We start from the raw sequence: 15,775 nt of genomic DNA, 5'->3' as shown, positions 1-15,775 counted from the left end.
ACTAAATTCCTAACACATTTTTTATTTAGTGGCATTTGTATCAATGTTAAAATATTATTTGAAGTGATCTGTGTTCTGCCCAATTACAGTAGATTTTCAGAATAAAATTCAGCCACCATCTGCTCAATTAGGAAATTTACAGCAGGAGATGCAAAGTACAGATACAAAGAATTGCAGTAATTGATGAATTTCCATGGCAAATTGCATATATACCAGTTCAAATAAATTCATAGAATCGCTGAGTTGCCTGTGGGAGGTGCCTGGAAGCGTATATTATAAAGCCTTATGTACGGCTGCCATTTGCTGCATAGCAAACAAGAAAGCCACTGATATGGTTTATTGCAGGCACCTCCTGAACCTATCAACAGAACATTTAAAGGTGTCAAAGATTGCTGCAATTTGAGGCCTTATTTCAATGTACTACTGGTGCACCTTGCTCCAGATTCCATGGCAAATGGTTCAAATGGCTCTGAGCACTATGGGACTCAACTTCTGAGGTCATTAGTCCCCTAGAACTTAGAACTAGTTAAACCTAACTAACCTAAGGACATCACAAACATCCATGCCCGAGGCAGGATTCGAACCTGTGACCGTAGCAGTCTTGCGGTTCCAGACTGCAGCGCCTTTAACCGCACAGCCACTTCAGCCGGCCCAGATTCCATCAATTATTGTTATTTTATTTATAGTAGGTGCCTATTTAGAACTACTTGTCACCTGTAGCTCACTCATTCTTTGTTATACACAAAGCATATTACTAATTCTATCTATGAATGGTAATAAAAAATGTGTTGGGTAGATTTTGGTGGCAAGACAAATGGTGTCAGTATGTCCACATGAGACTTTGGGAAGCTCCATGTTGAACACCCCCTTCAGACATGATTGGTGTAGTCAGGATTAATTAGATTCTTGATATATCATGGATCATTATCACGAGTTATTTTACATCATGTAATTTCTGTTAGTGTGATTACTAACATGGACTCAGCACATACTGATGATTGTATTTTAATAAATGGGTTCTTTCCTGCATAATGTAAATCGCGAAGTCAAGCTTACTGTTTAGTATCAAGTAAAAAAAAAAAAAAACATGTTTCCTTGTAATAAACCATCTGTGCAATGTATAAAGTGGTACGTCATTAACTTGATCAGGTTACATGAGGTAAGTGCTACTAGTCAGCAGTGTAATTTCCAAGAACAGTAAGAAGCATTAGATATGTCTAACCAAGTATTGGAGATGGTGACAACGTGGATTGTTTGATGGCATAATGAAAGATAAGATATGCTGATTAGCGTTTATATACTGACAGACATCTTTGTGAAGCTCCACCAATAACTATATTTTTTTTTTATGACTATGTGAACATAACATTTTTCTTAACATAAAAGTGAAACTGTGAATTACTGATTTGGCTTAACATAGCTGAAAGCAGCTGTTTCTCCCATTAATGACCATTTCCATCACAAAAACCTGTAATTCGCCTTGTGATATAGTTGATTGTCAAATTTAATTCCAGCAAATATTTTTGAACTGTTTGAAAATTTGTGACATTGAACATAATTTTGGTCTGTGATATCTGATTAGAAATTTTTACTGTTATTTTAATATTTATATGCAGTAAAGACTGATTGAAAATCTGCTAATATAAAATTTTAAAGTCAATGAATACAAAAACTGATGCACTTGTAACTTACCAGGTTGAAGTCCCACCACCAAATATAATAGCACCTGGAACTGTTGTACGAGTAGCAGTTGATTTTCCAGCAGTACACAGCGATGAACTTACTACGTATCGTGGTGAGCATGTGCAAGTAGTGACATATAATGCAGAACGTAATAGCTATATGGTGCGCCGTAGATCAGAATCTTCAGCACCGGAAGATGGGTGGGTGCCTGCACACATACTTATGAGAACTGTTTCACGGAAACCGTGGTCATTCCGTTTTCGAAAACCTGGTTTTAGCACTGGAGGCCGAAGAGGAGAGCGGCGTTCTTTTGATGGGAGCCTAGGACCATCTCCATCTTCATCAGGCAGAGTATCGCCTGATTCTCTTATACCTGAATATCCTGTAGCACCACCAGAATTCATTGAGAAGTTACACTGTGTGAACATTCACTGTGGTATGCGTGTGGAGCTACGATGCCGCCTTTGTACTCCAGCTGGCATTGGTGACTTCAGCGATGTGAATATCGTGTGGCGGAGGAGTTCCAATGTTCAAAGACTTAACCCTCACGATCCAGGGGGTTCAAGTATTCTTCGAACAGGAGGAAGACTTAGTATCAGTCTTACGGAAGATGGGACTGCACAGTTAGTTATTGAGAACTGTCAACCATCTGATGCTGGTGAATACTCCTGCACTGCTTCTAATGAGGCTGGAAGTGTTACAACATCTGCTTCTCTCTGTATATCAGGTGAGTCATAGTCTGTCCACAAATTTAATTTAAATGAATGGAAGATACAATTTTGGCACTGTACCAGCTGATTCACTTAAAAATATATTTCTATTTCTGGTTTTTTGTTTATTTATATTTCTTATGAAATAAAGTATTGTTTAGTGGTGCAGAATTTTCAGTTAGCTTGTTTTACTGGCTCCAGTGCACTGTAGGAACAGAGGGAAAATTTAAACTAGTAGCACATGTGCCATGTTGTTAAATTTAAGAAGCCACAAAAATGTGTTTCAATTAACTGAGTTAGCTTGAGCAGATTAAGGGCAATTAATTTCTTTATTCAGTACAGATGAGAGAATGATCTAGGAGAATGACATGCTGTTCAAAGATTTTTGTCTTATATTGAAAATGTGTGACAGAAAGAAATAAACTTGCAGACAAAACATTGGCTACATGGTAAGTGTGCACAGCACCTCAGAGAATTCAGCGAGCCTTAGTGAGTTTAGTGACGGATGAATGCACCATGTTTAATTTGTCTGAATAATATTTTAGCCAGCAGTTTACTAAATAAGTGATAGTAGTAGCAATAGTGTTGTTTGTTGTGGAGTTCAGTCTGAAGACTGGTTTGATGTAGGTCTCCATGCAACTAAATCCTGTGCAAGTCAAGTTTCAACTCCAAATAACTATTGTAGCTTACATCCTTCTGAATCTGCTTGCTGTATTCATCTCCTGGCCGCCCTGCACGATTTTTACCCCCCGCTCCCTTCACACACACACAATTACCTCCAGTACTAAATTGGTGCGTCCTATCAACCTATCCCTTCTCCTAGTCATATTTTGCCCCCAATACCATTCAGTATCTCCTCATTAGTTATATGACCTACCCATCTAATTTTCAGCATTCTTCTGTAACACCACATCTAAAAACTTCTATTCTCTTTTTGTGTAAACTTTTTATCATGCATATTTCACTTCCATACCTGGCTACATTGTGGACAAATACTGTCAGAGATGATTTCCTGACACTTACATCTATATTTGGTGTTAACAAATTCCTCTTCTAAAGAAACACTTTTCTTGTCGTTGCCAGTTACATTTTATATCCTCTCTACTCCAACCATCATTAGTTATTTTGCTGCCCAAATAACAAAACTCATCTAGTACTTTAAGTGTCTCATTCCCTAATCTAATTCCCTCAGCATCACCCGATTTAATTAGACTACGCTACATTATCTGTAGTTTGCTTTTGTTAATACTCATCTTATATCTTCCTTTCAAGACACTGCCCGTTCCATTCAACTGCTCTTCCAAGTCCTTTGCTGTCTCTCAGAGAGTTACAATGTCATTGGCAAACCTCAGAGTTTTTATTTGTGCTCCTTGAATCCTAATTCCTACTCCAATATTTCTTTTGTTTCTTTTACTGCTTGCTCACTGTATAGATTGAATAACATCAGGGATAGGCCACAACCGTGTCTCACTCCCATCTCAACTATTGCTTCCCTTTCATGCCCCTTGACTCTTGTAGCTGCAATCTGATATCAGAACAAGTTACAAATAACCTTTCACTCCCTGTATTTTACCTCTTTTATCTTCAGAATTTCAAAGAGAGTATTCCAGTCAACACTGTCAAAGCCTTTTGCTGAGCCTACAAATGCTATAAATGTAGGTTTGCCTTTCCGTAACCTATCTTCTAAAAGAAGTTGTAGGGTCAGTATTGCCTTGTGTGTTCCTACATTCCTTCAGAATCCAAACTGATCTCTCCAAGATTGGCTTGTACCAGCTTTTCCTTTCTTCTGTTAATAATTTGTGTTAGTATTTTGCAGCCATGATTTATTAAACTGATGGTTTGGTAATATTCACACCTGTCAGCACCTGTTTTCCTTGGAATTGGAATTATTATATTCTTCTTGAAGGCTGAAGGTATTACACCTGCCTCATACATCTTGCATACCAAATGGAAGAGTTTTGTCATGGCTGGCTCTCCCAAGGCTATCAGTAGTTCTGACAGATTGTCGCCTGCTCCTGGGGCCTTCTTTCAACTTAGGTCTTTCAGTGCTCTGTCAAATCCTTCTCATAGTATAATGGCTTCCATCTCATCTTCATCTACATCCTTTTCTGTTTCTATAATATTGCCTGACAGTTCATCTCCCTTGTATAGATCCCCTATATACTCCTTCCAACTTTCAGCTTTCTCTTCTTTGCTTAGGACTGGTTTTCCATCTGAGCTCTTGATGTTCATACAGCTGCTTCTCTTTTCTCCAAAGGTCTCTTTAATTTTCCTGTGGATGGTATCTATCTTTCCCCTAGTAATATATGCTTCTAAATACTTGCATTTGTCCTCTAACAATTCCTGCTTAGCCATTTTGCACTGCCTCTCCATCACACTTTTTAGACATTCGCATTCCCTTTCATCTGCTTCATTTACTGTATATTTATATTTTCTTCTTTCATCACTTAAATTCAGTATCTCCTATGTAATCCAGCGATTTCTACTTGGCCTTGTCTTTTTACATATTTGATCCCCTGCTGCCTTCACTATTTCATTTCTCAAAGCTACCCATTCATCTTCCACTGTATTCCTTTCCCCTATTCCTGTCAAATGTTGCCCAATATTCCATCTGCAAGTCTCAACAACATCTGGTTCTTTCAACTTATCCATGTCTCAGCTCCTTAAATTCCTACAGGTTTGCAGTTTCTTCAGTTTTAATCTACAGTTCATAACCAGTAAATTGTGTTCATAGTCTACATCTGCCCCTGGAAATGTCTTACAATTTGAAGTCTGTTTCCAAAATCTGTGTTACCATTACATAATCAATCTGAAACCTTCTGTTGTCTCTAAGTCTCTTCCACATGTGCAATCTTCTTTCATGATTCTTAAACCACGTGTTAGTAATAATTATATTTGCTCTGTGCTAAATCTTTCCAGGTGGGTTCCTCATTCATTCCTTTCCCCCAGTACACGTTCACCTATTATTATTAAATTTTTGTCTCCCTTAACTATCTGAATGATTTCTTTTATATCATCATACACCTCTTCAATCTTTTCATCATCATTAGAACTAGTTTGCATATAAACCTGTACTACTGTGGTGAGTGTGGGCTTCGTGTCTATCTTGGCTACAATAACGTGTTCACTATCCTGTTCATGTAGCTTACCCCATTCCCATTTTCTTATTCATTATTAAACCAACTCCTGCATTAACCCTATTTGGTTGTGTATTTGTAACCCTGTATTCACCTGTCCAGAAGTCCTGTTCCACATCCCACCGAACTTCACTAATTCCCATTATATCTGACTGTAACCTATCCATTATTTTTAAATTTTCTGACCTACCTGCCCAATTAAGGGATCTAACATTCCACTCTCTGATATGTAAAATGTCAGTTTTGTTTCTCTTGATAACGACATCCTCCTGAGTAGCCCCTGCATGGAGATCTGAATGGCAGACTGTCTTACCTCTGGAATATTTTACCCGAGAGGATCCTACCATCATTTAACCACAAAGTAGAGCTGCATCCCCCCTTGAGGAATTACAGCTGTAGTTCCCCCTTGCATGCTTTCAGCTGTTCGCAATACCAGTTACAGCAAGGCCGTTTTGGTTGACGTTACAAGTCAGATCAGTCAATCATCCTGCCATCACTGAAAAGGCTGCTTCCCCTCTTCTTTCTTATATTTGTCTAGCCTCTCAACAGATAACCCCCCCCCCCCCCCCAAATTGCAATTTCACATACAGTACAGCTATCTGTACCGCTGAGACAAGAAAGCCTCCTCACCAACAACAAGGTCCGTGGTTCATGAAATATCAAATTGTTAATAAGAAAGTGAATGTTATTTTCTAACAGTTCACAATGAAAATTACTGCATCTTAATCTTCACTTTACTGTGCATGTAAATAATTTTGTTGCTACGACAGAATATACAGTCTTCTTGACATTCTACAATAGTCAGTCAGAATTTCTTGTTATATGCAAAATCCTGGTTTTTAGAAGACATCTGCAGTCAGATCTGACTTCAAGACAGGTGTAGAAGTCTCAATATTCAGCTTATTCAATACATGTTTGGATTTTGGCTGCTGGGTGAGTTATTACATTGTGAGCTGCAGCAACAACCTTTGCTGATAAACCCGATATCGTGAGCAGCCCTGTCCGAGAAAGAGAACTTCTCATCTTGTCCTCCTACTTAGCCACAATTGGAAGTTATCATTCCCTCCCACTTTATTCTTTTCATTCATATGAATATGTGGATTATAAAAATGAAAGGTCACCACTGAATATGTCTTCATTGCATTTGTGAAAATATGCTGAAAGAAGAGCTGTTAACCAATATATGGACCAAAATAATTATTGCCTAGTTGAGAATAAGGCAGGAAATGTGAAGTTCATTCAGCCATTGCAGCCATTATGGGAATTTTGGTTCTTTATTTTACCAGATTTTTATGTTTAACATTTTATATAATAAATCTGAACAATTGTCTTCCCACATTTTGAACGCGAGTGTTTGTTGCTCAGGTACAGGTTTGACATCTACTATGCAGCCAAGAGTACAAGTCGTCACTGGCACAAGTGTGCTGCTCCAGTGGGAAGGTGACAGCAGCAGTTACTACCAAGTGGAATGCTACAGGCACTGCTTAGGAGATGACTGGTTGCCAGTTGGAGGTCCCATTAGAGGATTAACTCACGTTGTAGATGGACTTACACCAGGAGAGACGTATACATTCAGAGTGCTCTCCACTGGCCATGGAATGGGCACGCCTGTTGCTAGTATGCCATCCTCTCCTATTATAATACCACCACCTGATACAGGTCACTGGCAGCAAGAGCAGTTCCGAAGACGTTACTCTGAACTGGAAGAAATTGGTTACGGTCGATTTTCAGTAGTGCGCAAAGCAAGAGATCGTGGTACTTCACAAGAAGTTGCTGTGAAGCAAGTTTATTGCAAAAGACAATCACGTGAAGTAACACAGGCAGAATACGCATTACTGGCAAGACTACAGCATTCCAATATTGTGAGAGCTCTTGCATTATTTGAAAATGCCCCTCAGCCTGGAATTGATTCAATAGTGATGGAACTGTGAGTACTAACTATTGTAGAACTAGCTTAGTTATTTCACTTCGCTTGTAGGAATGTCTGTTTACAGTAAGGGTTCTGTTTTCAGTGTAAATGGTCCATCACTGTTTTCGTACCTGTGCAAACAAGTAGTGTATGATGAAGAGACAGTCAGCCACTACATGCAACAGTTGGTGTCTGCTCTAGCAATGCTGCACCAACAAAACATATCTCATCTTGACCTGAAGGTACATATCCTTTAATTTTGATATAAGTACATTTGTTTTCTTAGGGATTATTTATATCCACAAAACTGAAAGCAGATAAATAATGTAGTATCTTAAAACCATTGAGTCCATCTGTTTAAACAACATGGAAAAGACTGGGGCAAGCTGAAGTGCTAACTCATTTTTGTGAGACAGCAAAAGGTGTTTATTGTTTCTAAGGCTTAAAAACTCAAATTTCGCTATGGGAACAAATTTTTGTCATTTAGAGCAATGTAAATTCTGATGTTGGGATTGTGAAGGTGTGATTTAATTGAGAAGAATATTCATATTCTGTTTAAGCATTCAAATCATAACTGAGGTCTGGTTTACCAATTCTTGTTGAGTAGTATTTAGATGTTTGTTCTAAATCCAGGTCTGTTTATAATATGAGGGTGGTTTGAAAAGTTCTCAGAATGAGCGCTAATGCAATGAGTTGTTCACATGATATTCATTGGACTGTTGCCTGTAAACACGTGCCATGTCAGTGCTCCTGGAAGAGAGCTGCGGCGGTGATGTAGCTCTGTTGTTGTTCCTGAATAGTGATTTGCAAAGATGGAAAAAAACAAGATTCGAACAGTGATTAAGTACTTCATAAAGAAAGGTATGAAAGTGAAGGACATTCATGCCGATTTCCAGAATAGACTGAGGGACTCTGCTCCTTCAAATTCAACTGTTGCCAAGTGGACAAATGAATTTAAATTTGGTCAGGAGAGCTTACATGATGATCTGTGCAGTGGTCGTCCAAGATGCGTCACTACTCCAAAAATCATTACAAAAGTGCACAAAATGGTCATCACGGATCGCCAATTGAAAGTGTGTGAAATTGCTCACACTTGACAGATGTCATCTGAAAGAGTATATCACATTTTAATTGAAGAATTAGAAATGAAAAAATTATCTTCTAGATGGGTGCTGCAACTCTTGATGCTGGATCGAAAATGCATGAGAATGGACACAGCCGGCCGCTGGTGGCCGAGCGGTTCTGGCGCTAGTCTGGAACCGCGCGACCGCTACGGTCGCAGGTTCGAATCCTGCCTCGGGCATGGATGTGTGTGTTGTCCTTAGGTTGGTTAGGTTTAAGTAGTTCTAAGTTCTAGGGGACTTATGACCTCAGCAGTTGAGTCCCATAGTGCTCAGAGCCATTTGAACCATTTTTTTGAATGGACACATCAGAATGATGTTTGGTCTGCTCTGGGGAAATGAACAAGATTTTTTGTGCTGGTTTGTGACCACAGATGAAACTTGGTTGCACTACTATACCCCAGAGACAAAACAACAGTCAAACCAGTGGAAACATGCTGATTCTCTGCCACCAAATAAAGCAAAGACAATTCCTTCAGCAGGAAATATCATGGCATAAGTGTTCTGAGATGCAAAGGTGATTCTGTTTGTAGATTGCACACCCCACTGGGCAAAAAATTGGAGAATACTATGTGTGGTGTCACCGCCAGACACCACACTTGCTAGGTGGTAGCCTATAAATCGGCCGTGGTCCGTTAGTATACGTCGGACCCACGTGTCGCCACTGTCAGTGATTGCAGACCGAGCGCCACCACACGGCAGGTCTAGAGAGCCTTCCTAGCACTCGCCCCAGTTGTACAGCCGACGTCCATAGGAATGGTTCACTGACAATCACGCTCTCATTTGCCGAGACGATAGTTAGCATAGCCTTCAGCTACGTCATTTGCTACGACCTAGCAAGGCGCCGTATTCAATAGATATATAACTTGTGATGCCTGTACCGTCAGACCGATACCTCACGCCAATCTACGTGAGCTTAAAAGCGTGCATTTCGGCCTTCTCTAGCAACACGGTGTTGGCTCTTCTGCCAACACCTACTATGCTAACCTCCTGGACAAATTGCAACAAAAGACACACAAAAAAAGGTCAGGTTTAACAAGGAAGAAAGAAATATTCCATCAAGACAATGCGTGCCCACACAAACTAAGGAATGAATTGTTGCCACACCTGCCTTATTCACCTGATATGGCTCCATCAGACTTCCATCTCTTCCCAAAACTGAAAATTTTTCTTGGTGGACGAAGATTCACTTCAAATGAAGAATTGATAGCCGGAGTTGACAACTATTTTGCAGACCTGGAGGAAACTCATTTTCGAGATGGGATCAAGGCATTGGAACATCATTGAACCAAGTGCTTTGGTCTACAAGGAGACTACATTGAAAAATTAAAAAGTTTCAGTGATGTAAGTACTTTTTTCTCTTCCATTCCAAGAACTTTTCAAACCACCCTCATATTTTGCACACCTCCATGTACTCAACATGCATAGCCATTGAAATGAATATCGTCAAATATGTTGTATTCCATGCACGGCCTATTACAGTTATAAGCTTGTTGAGTCTGCAGTAAATCAGTGATTTGACATGTATGTTATGAGACATAAAAATTCTGATTCTTTCTCCACTGTTGTATATGGCAATAAACTTTTTTTTAATGGATTAAGGGTCAGTTCTCAATCTTTATTTTTCAAGAGTAATGCACTGCCACCCCAAACATGCAAGCATATCTCATAGTCCAGCAGGTTTTTTGCCACATAAGATCACAGTGTGAATGAGATTTTTCAGAAAGCCTTTCAAAACAATAATTTGCGCACTGTGGCCTTATGCTAGAAAAAAAACACATGAAGATGTTATTGCATTGACACATCATGAAACCCTTAATCGAGATTCAAGTTTGAGTTCAGCAAATAATTATAATCTGTCAAGAGGATGGAAAGCAGCTGACACACTTTTTATACTGATAAATATAAATAGTTTTTGATGGTCTCTTAATTGTTTGATTTGATAGTAAGTGGGTCTTTTCTACATCTGAGTCCTTAATTTTCTGATTCTCATCAGATCAGTAAATGAGTTACATCCGTAAAATAATTCGTAGTTTCCTTGTCAATTCTTGTTTTCATGTTTATCTTGATCCTTCCTCTCTCTGACATTTCCATTGGTAGGACTATTTCCTATTATTCATGTGCTAAATTTTCTGCATCTATTCATCATAATGACAAATAACTGAAATGTCAAATGACAGTCACTATTTGATTTAGTTGTATTAATAACTCTTGAGTTCCATGCACCTAACTTGTATGGGGTGGAGGGAATGGCAGACATGACTGCTCATTCACAGCTTCATTTTGTGAAGGGGTGATCCCCTCCTTCCTTTGGTTGCTGTGTGAAAATTATTGAGATATTTAACCACAAAATAAAACTAAATTTGTCCACTCCCTATAATTACACGCTGCTGGCAAATGGTTATGTCTATATGGTCTTAGTGTGATATTATGTGTGTGTTGCTTTTGTTAGAGCCTCTGAGAAACTTTTGTTTATTCTGCTTTCCAGCCAGAAAATGTGCTTGTAGACTTGTCTACTACCAAACCAGTCTTGAAGCTGATAGATTTTGGTGATTCAGTAAGCACAAGAGGTTCTGAAGTTCTGCCTCCATCAAATTTGGAATTTGCTGCACCTGAAATGGTTCTGGGGAAACCAGTCTGTTGCCAGACAGACATGTGGAGTGTTGGAGTGTTTCTATATGTTTTCCTCAGGTAACACACAAAATATATTTTATTACAACTGCAAATTTCAAAGAACATTGTACATCTTACACCAGGCTGTTCTAGCTTGAGGTCCCATGCACAGGCAAATGAATGTGCTTGGCTAGAGGTGGGTAAATGGCTGACAACACTTTGCTTGTGGCAGTACATTGAGTTAACATTAACTGAGCAAGTACATTTGTAAGAGATTGTGCTTAACAGAAAAATTCATCCTAAGTAAAAAAATACTAGCACATTATCACATTTTCAGAACATGAAATTTCTTTTTATTCAGAAGTGACAAAATATTTTGTGTCAGCACCATGTTGACATAAGATAGAGAAGGTGCATCATTGTTCAATCACAACAGAAAGAAACTGTTCACATTGAAATGTTGATCCTTGGATGGCAGTTACATTTCTGTGTGGCATGAAGAACTCTTGTTCATATATGCCACCATGCTATCATAATGAATTTATGCTACTGTAACACATGGTACCTGATTAGAGTTCAGTTTTGTAAATCAGTTGCCTATAATTGCAGTTCTGATGGTATAGTGTCTGTTGCAACTGGAAATAGAGTGCTAAATAATTTTATAAGGTATCCAAGTATTGAAAGCTGCAGCACCCTCTTTTATGCTTTCTAATGTGAATTTTCTAAATGATGGTAAAAATGGGAATACTATGTTATTTGTCATATATCTCCACTCATCACCACATGTAATCACATGCAAATTATCTTTTCAAGACTTTTCTGTTTTGCTTGTAGATGTTCGTTAACAGTCTCATAATAAAAGTTAGTTTTATCCAGTGTGTGTGTGGGGGGGGGGGGGGGGAGAGATAAATAGTGGTGGCAGTTGTCATGACACTTACATAAACAGATTAGAAAAGACTGTTTATACGATGAGGTATGTTCAGTTATGTTTGTGCTCACATGTTTCTGTTACTTTCAGTGGGCTGTCTCCATTTCTGGACGATTCCATGGAAGAGACCACTTCAAACATACTGAAGTGTGATTACTGTTTTCCTGATGAATATTTTGCTGAAATCACTAATGATGGGAAGGACCTAATTTGCCGCCTTCTTGTCTTAACTCCAGCTCAGCGGGCCAAGCCAGCTGAATTCTTGTCGTCTCCATGGTTCAAGGATGTAAGGCTCAGTTTTATTTATAGTATTTATTTTATAGAAAGTCATTCCTCCTTAAGAATGTCACTGCACATACTAACTTTGTGCAAAAACTGTTGCAGGTTCAAAAGATATGCTCCATTCCAACAGCCAGGCTTGCTTCCTTTATGGAACGGAGGCAGTCCCTAGCTCGACCCATTCATCCTGTCCACGCTGTCTCTCAACAGCAGCCTACGCCTGAGTGAAGAAAGTTAACTGTTTCTTCATGCTGCATCTTGATTGTGGCTCTGTTACCAATATGAACCTATATTTTTGTGCCTTGCATTGTGACCAAAGTACAGTATATTTCACTGTGTATCTTGCTCATGAGAAAAAGACATTTTCAATTGTTTGCTAGTGGAAGTGGACACTGTATTGTTATGTGAAACTGACAATACTGTTGATTAAAACAAAAGAGATGAGATAAAGTACCAATTAGATCTCATTTAACTCATTTATTTATTGAAAGACTTTTATATGTAGGCTATGTCTCTCCTGTCTGAAACTTTGTATTTTATCCATTTAACTATCAAAGCATTTGTAAGATCAGTCATGAATGCAGTGTGAATAATTTTAGTCATTACTTTAAGCCTAACTTACCTGCATCATTTCACACTGCATGCAAATCGTCTGTAAATAGATTTTAAAAAGTCATGATATACGCTTTTTGCTTCATTGTTAACATAAGTGATATACTTTTGTTAAATAGAGTATATTTTAATTAATATAATTATGTGCAGCATTTATAAAGAATGATGACAATAACAGTTACTGTAACTAATGACTATATATTGTAAATTCTAAAATTATTTTTGATAGTTGATATTACAATATGCACCAATTGTACAGATGAACCTTTATATATTTTATGGACAAGTATCTGTTTTTCTGCAGATATAGCAGAAGGAGTCAACATGCCATTAGCTGCCATGTATTTGAGACTGCATGATAAAAAGAAAAATATAAAGCAGAACTTAACTGATGTAATAATACCTTTATTGGCTTTCATATCAGCGGAAGATGCAGTGGAGGATATGATATTTTTTTGTATTTCTCCTTTTCTTTACCTGAATGTTGCTACCACAATAGAAAACAGTCTAGTTTTTATCACCTTTTCCTCAGATTCCTCGTATGTCTGACATGCATGAGTTTACCTCTGGATTTGCTAAAGGTAAGAATGCTGGACTGTTCTATTATTGAATAAAGGTAGGGAAATCTCTGTATTAACAGGCAGCATACCAAGAGCACACTCAACATTAGACAGAGGAACCAGGGGTTGGTTCCTTCATAAAAAACTAAAAGGAAGAACTGTAGAAAGGATGACTTTCTTATCTGTATAAAAATCACACATGGAACTTTCCCAAGAGCCCATGCCCATTGCAACACAAGAGAGATGATAAGCGGTAGATTGTTTCATTGCACACAGTAAACTGAACATGATACCTACATGACAGAAACAGTCTTACTGTAATTTCCAAATATGCGGCTGAGTTGCTTTGTTTATTTACCAAAATCTGAAAATAATTAATTTTTTTATTTATTTTTTGTCCCATCTTTCAGTTCACACAGCTGTTACTTACTTATCAGTATTTCAAACGTTGCTAGGTGCTACAAAAATGTTATACACTTGTTTACATTTTATTTCCATAGTGTGAAATATTATGTAAATAAATTCTGTTCATTTGTTTTGTAATTTTAATAACATCCATCATAGTACCCCACATGGACAGAGCAAACATTTCGTGTGCAGATGTAATTATTTTCTGGAATACTAATAGAGAGGATTGGAGGCAGGGCGAAAGCAGCTCCACCCAGATCATAAACTACTGTGGTGAGGAGGAGGAGGAGATTAGTGTTTAACGTCCCATCAACTATGAGGTCACTGGACACAGAGCACAAGCCCGGATTAGGGTAGGATGGGGAGGGAAATTGGCCATGCCCTTTCAAAGTAAGCATCCCAGCATTTGCCTGAGGTGATTTAGGGAAATCACGGAAGACCTAAATCAGGATGGTCGGATGTGGGTTTGAACCATCGGCCTCCCGAATGCAAGTGCAGTGTGCTAACCAATGCACCACTTCACTCAGTATTGCACTGACAGGAGTGCTGCAGGAGGAGGAAGTCACACCTCACCCATGCAGGGCAACCAGCATACATGCATGTATTCTGCACTTTATACAATATGTCTCCCCTCACTTTAGTAGGGAGCTTTCATTTCCCATGTAATGTCATCAGGGCTGGATCAAAAAAGTCTTTCCACAAGCAACATAACATTTGTGTAACCCACTCCTCCGCCCCCCCCCCCCCCCCCCCAGATAATTACTGGCCTTTCTTTAGGCTTTAACCATTTTTCTCATTTTGTAAATATAATAATCCCCCTCCACAGGTGAACAGTAGCATACACAATTTTAACATGGTGGATTTGGGTTCGATTACTGGTGGCAGCATCAGTTGAAACTGACATGCCTATAACTGGATTGGAGTCAGAGGAAAATATTTGCTCCAAGCTGGTGAGCCACAATATGTTTAGTAATTACTTATTTAGAAATTCTACAGCAAACATTTTATTGTTGTACAAGGTGCATTCACAAGTAATGCAGCACATATTTTTCTGAAAGCAGGTTGGTTTTATTCAGGATTCCAAAAAACCACATTATTTCCCACTCTTTTGGCCCCCGAAACCCCCATTTTTCAGTATAATCTCTGTTCAGTATCACAGCCTTACTCCTCCTCACTGGGAGGGCCTGTATGCCCACACAGCACCACTGTACTAGTCAATGTCAGAGCCAATGTCTTGCTGCATCAATCGCTGTCTCATCATCCATGTACTGCTTCCCACAGAAGGTATCCTTCTTGGGCTAAACAGATGGAAGACAGATGTTGTGAGATCTGAGCTGTAGTGTGGATGAGAAAGAACAGTCCGATGAAGTTTTGTGAACTCCTCTCAGATGCGCAGTCTTGTCTGAGGCACTGCAGTGTAATGGAGAAGGAGAAGTAGTTCATTTGCATTTTTGTGGCGACGAACATGCTGAAATCGTTTCTTCAGTTTCCTGAGGTCAGCACAGTACACTTCAGAGGTGATTGTTGCACCATCAGGGAGAACATCAAAAAACACTTCAGATTCCAAAAACACCATTATCATGACAGGGTGTGGTTTTAATCCTTTCCTTAGGAGTAGAGGTGGTACGCCACCACTTCATGAATTGCCGTTTTGTTTCTTGTTTGAAGTGATGAACTATGTTTCATCACTTGTGACAATCTTCAACAAAAGATTGTCATGATATGCCTCATGACCCGCAAGCAATTCCACATAGATGGTCCTTCATTGTTCTTTATGGTCTTCTGTTATGTGGCGAGGATCCCATCAGCCACTCA

General features: G+C 38.8%; 1 protein-coding gene across 1 annotated transcript in view; it reads left to right on the top strand.

Moving 5' to 3' along the window:
* Window positions 1-13,375, top strand: part of LOC126259616 (kalirin) — a 1,784,965-nt gene extending 1,771,590 nt beyond the window's left edge. Inside the window, exons 41-46 of the mRNA XM_049956530.1 lie at window positions 1,696-2,410; window positions 6,896-7,457; window positions 7,543-7,681; window positions 11,049-11,251; window positions 12,192-12,387; window positions 12,486-13,375. Coding sequence (XP_049812487.1) covers window positions 1,696-2,410; window positions 6,896-7,457; window positions 7,543-7,681; window positions 11,049-11,251; window positions 12,192-12,387; window positions 12,486-12,608 — 1,938 coding nt within the window. The 3' untranslated portion in view covers window positions 12,609-13,375. The remainder of the gene's footprint in view (window positions 1-1,695; window positions 2,411-6,895; window positions 7,458-7,542; window positions 7,682-11,048; window positions 11,252-12,191; window positions 12,388-12,485) is intronic.
* The last annotated feature ends 2,400 nt before the right edge of the window (window positions 13,376-15,775 follow it).

The sequence above is a fragment of the Schistocerca nitens genome, chromosome 5 (genome assembly GCF_023898315.1).
Source record: "Schistocerca nitens isolate TAMUIC-IGC-003100 chromosome 5, iqSchNite1.1, whole genome shotgun sequence".
Lineage (NCBI taxonomy): Eukaryota > Metazoa > Arthropoda > Insecta > Orthoptera > Acrididae > Schistocerca > Schistocerca nitens.
This window is presented reverse-complemented; position numbering and strand designations above follow the sequence as displayed.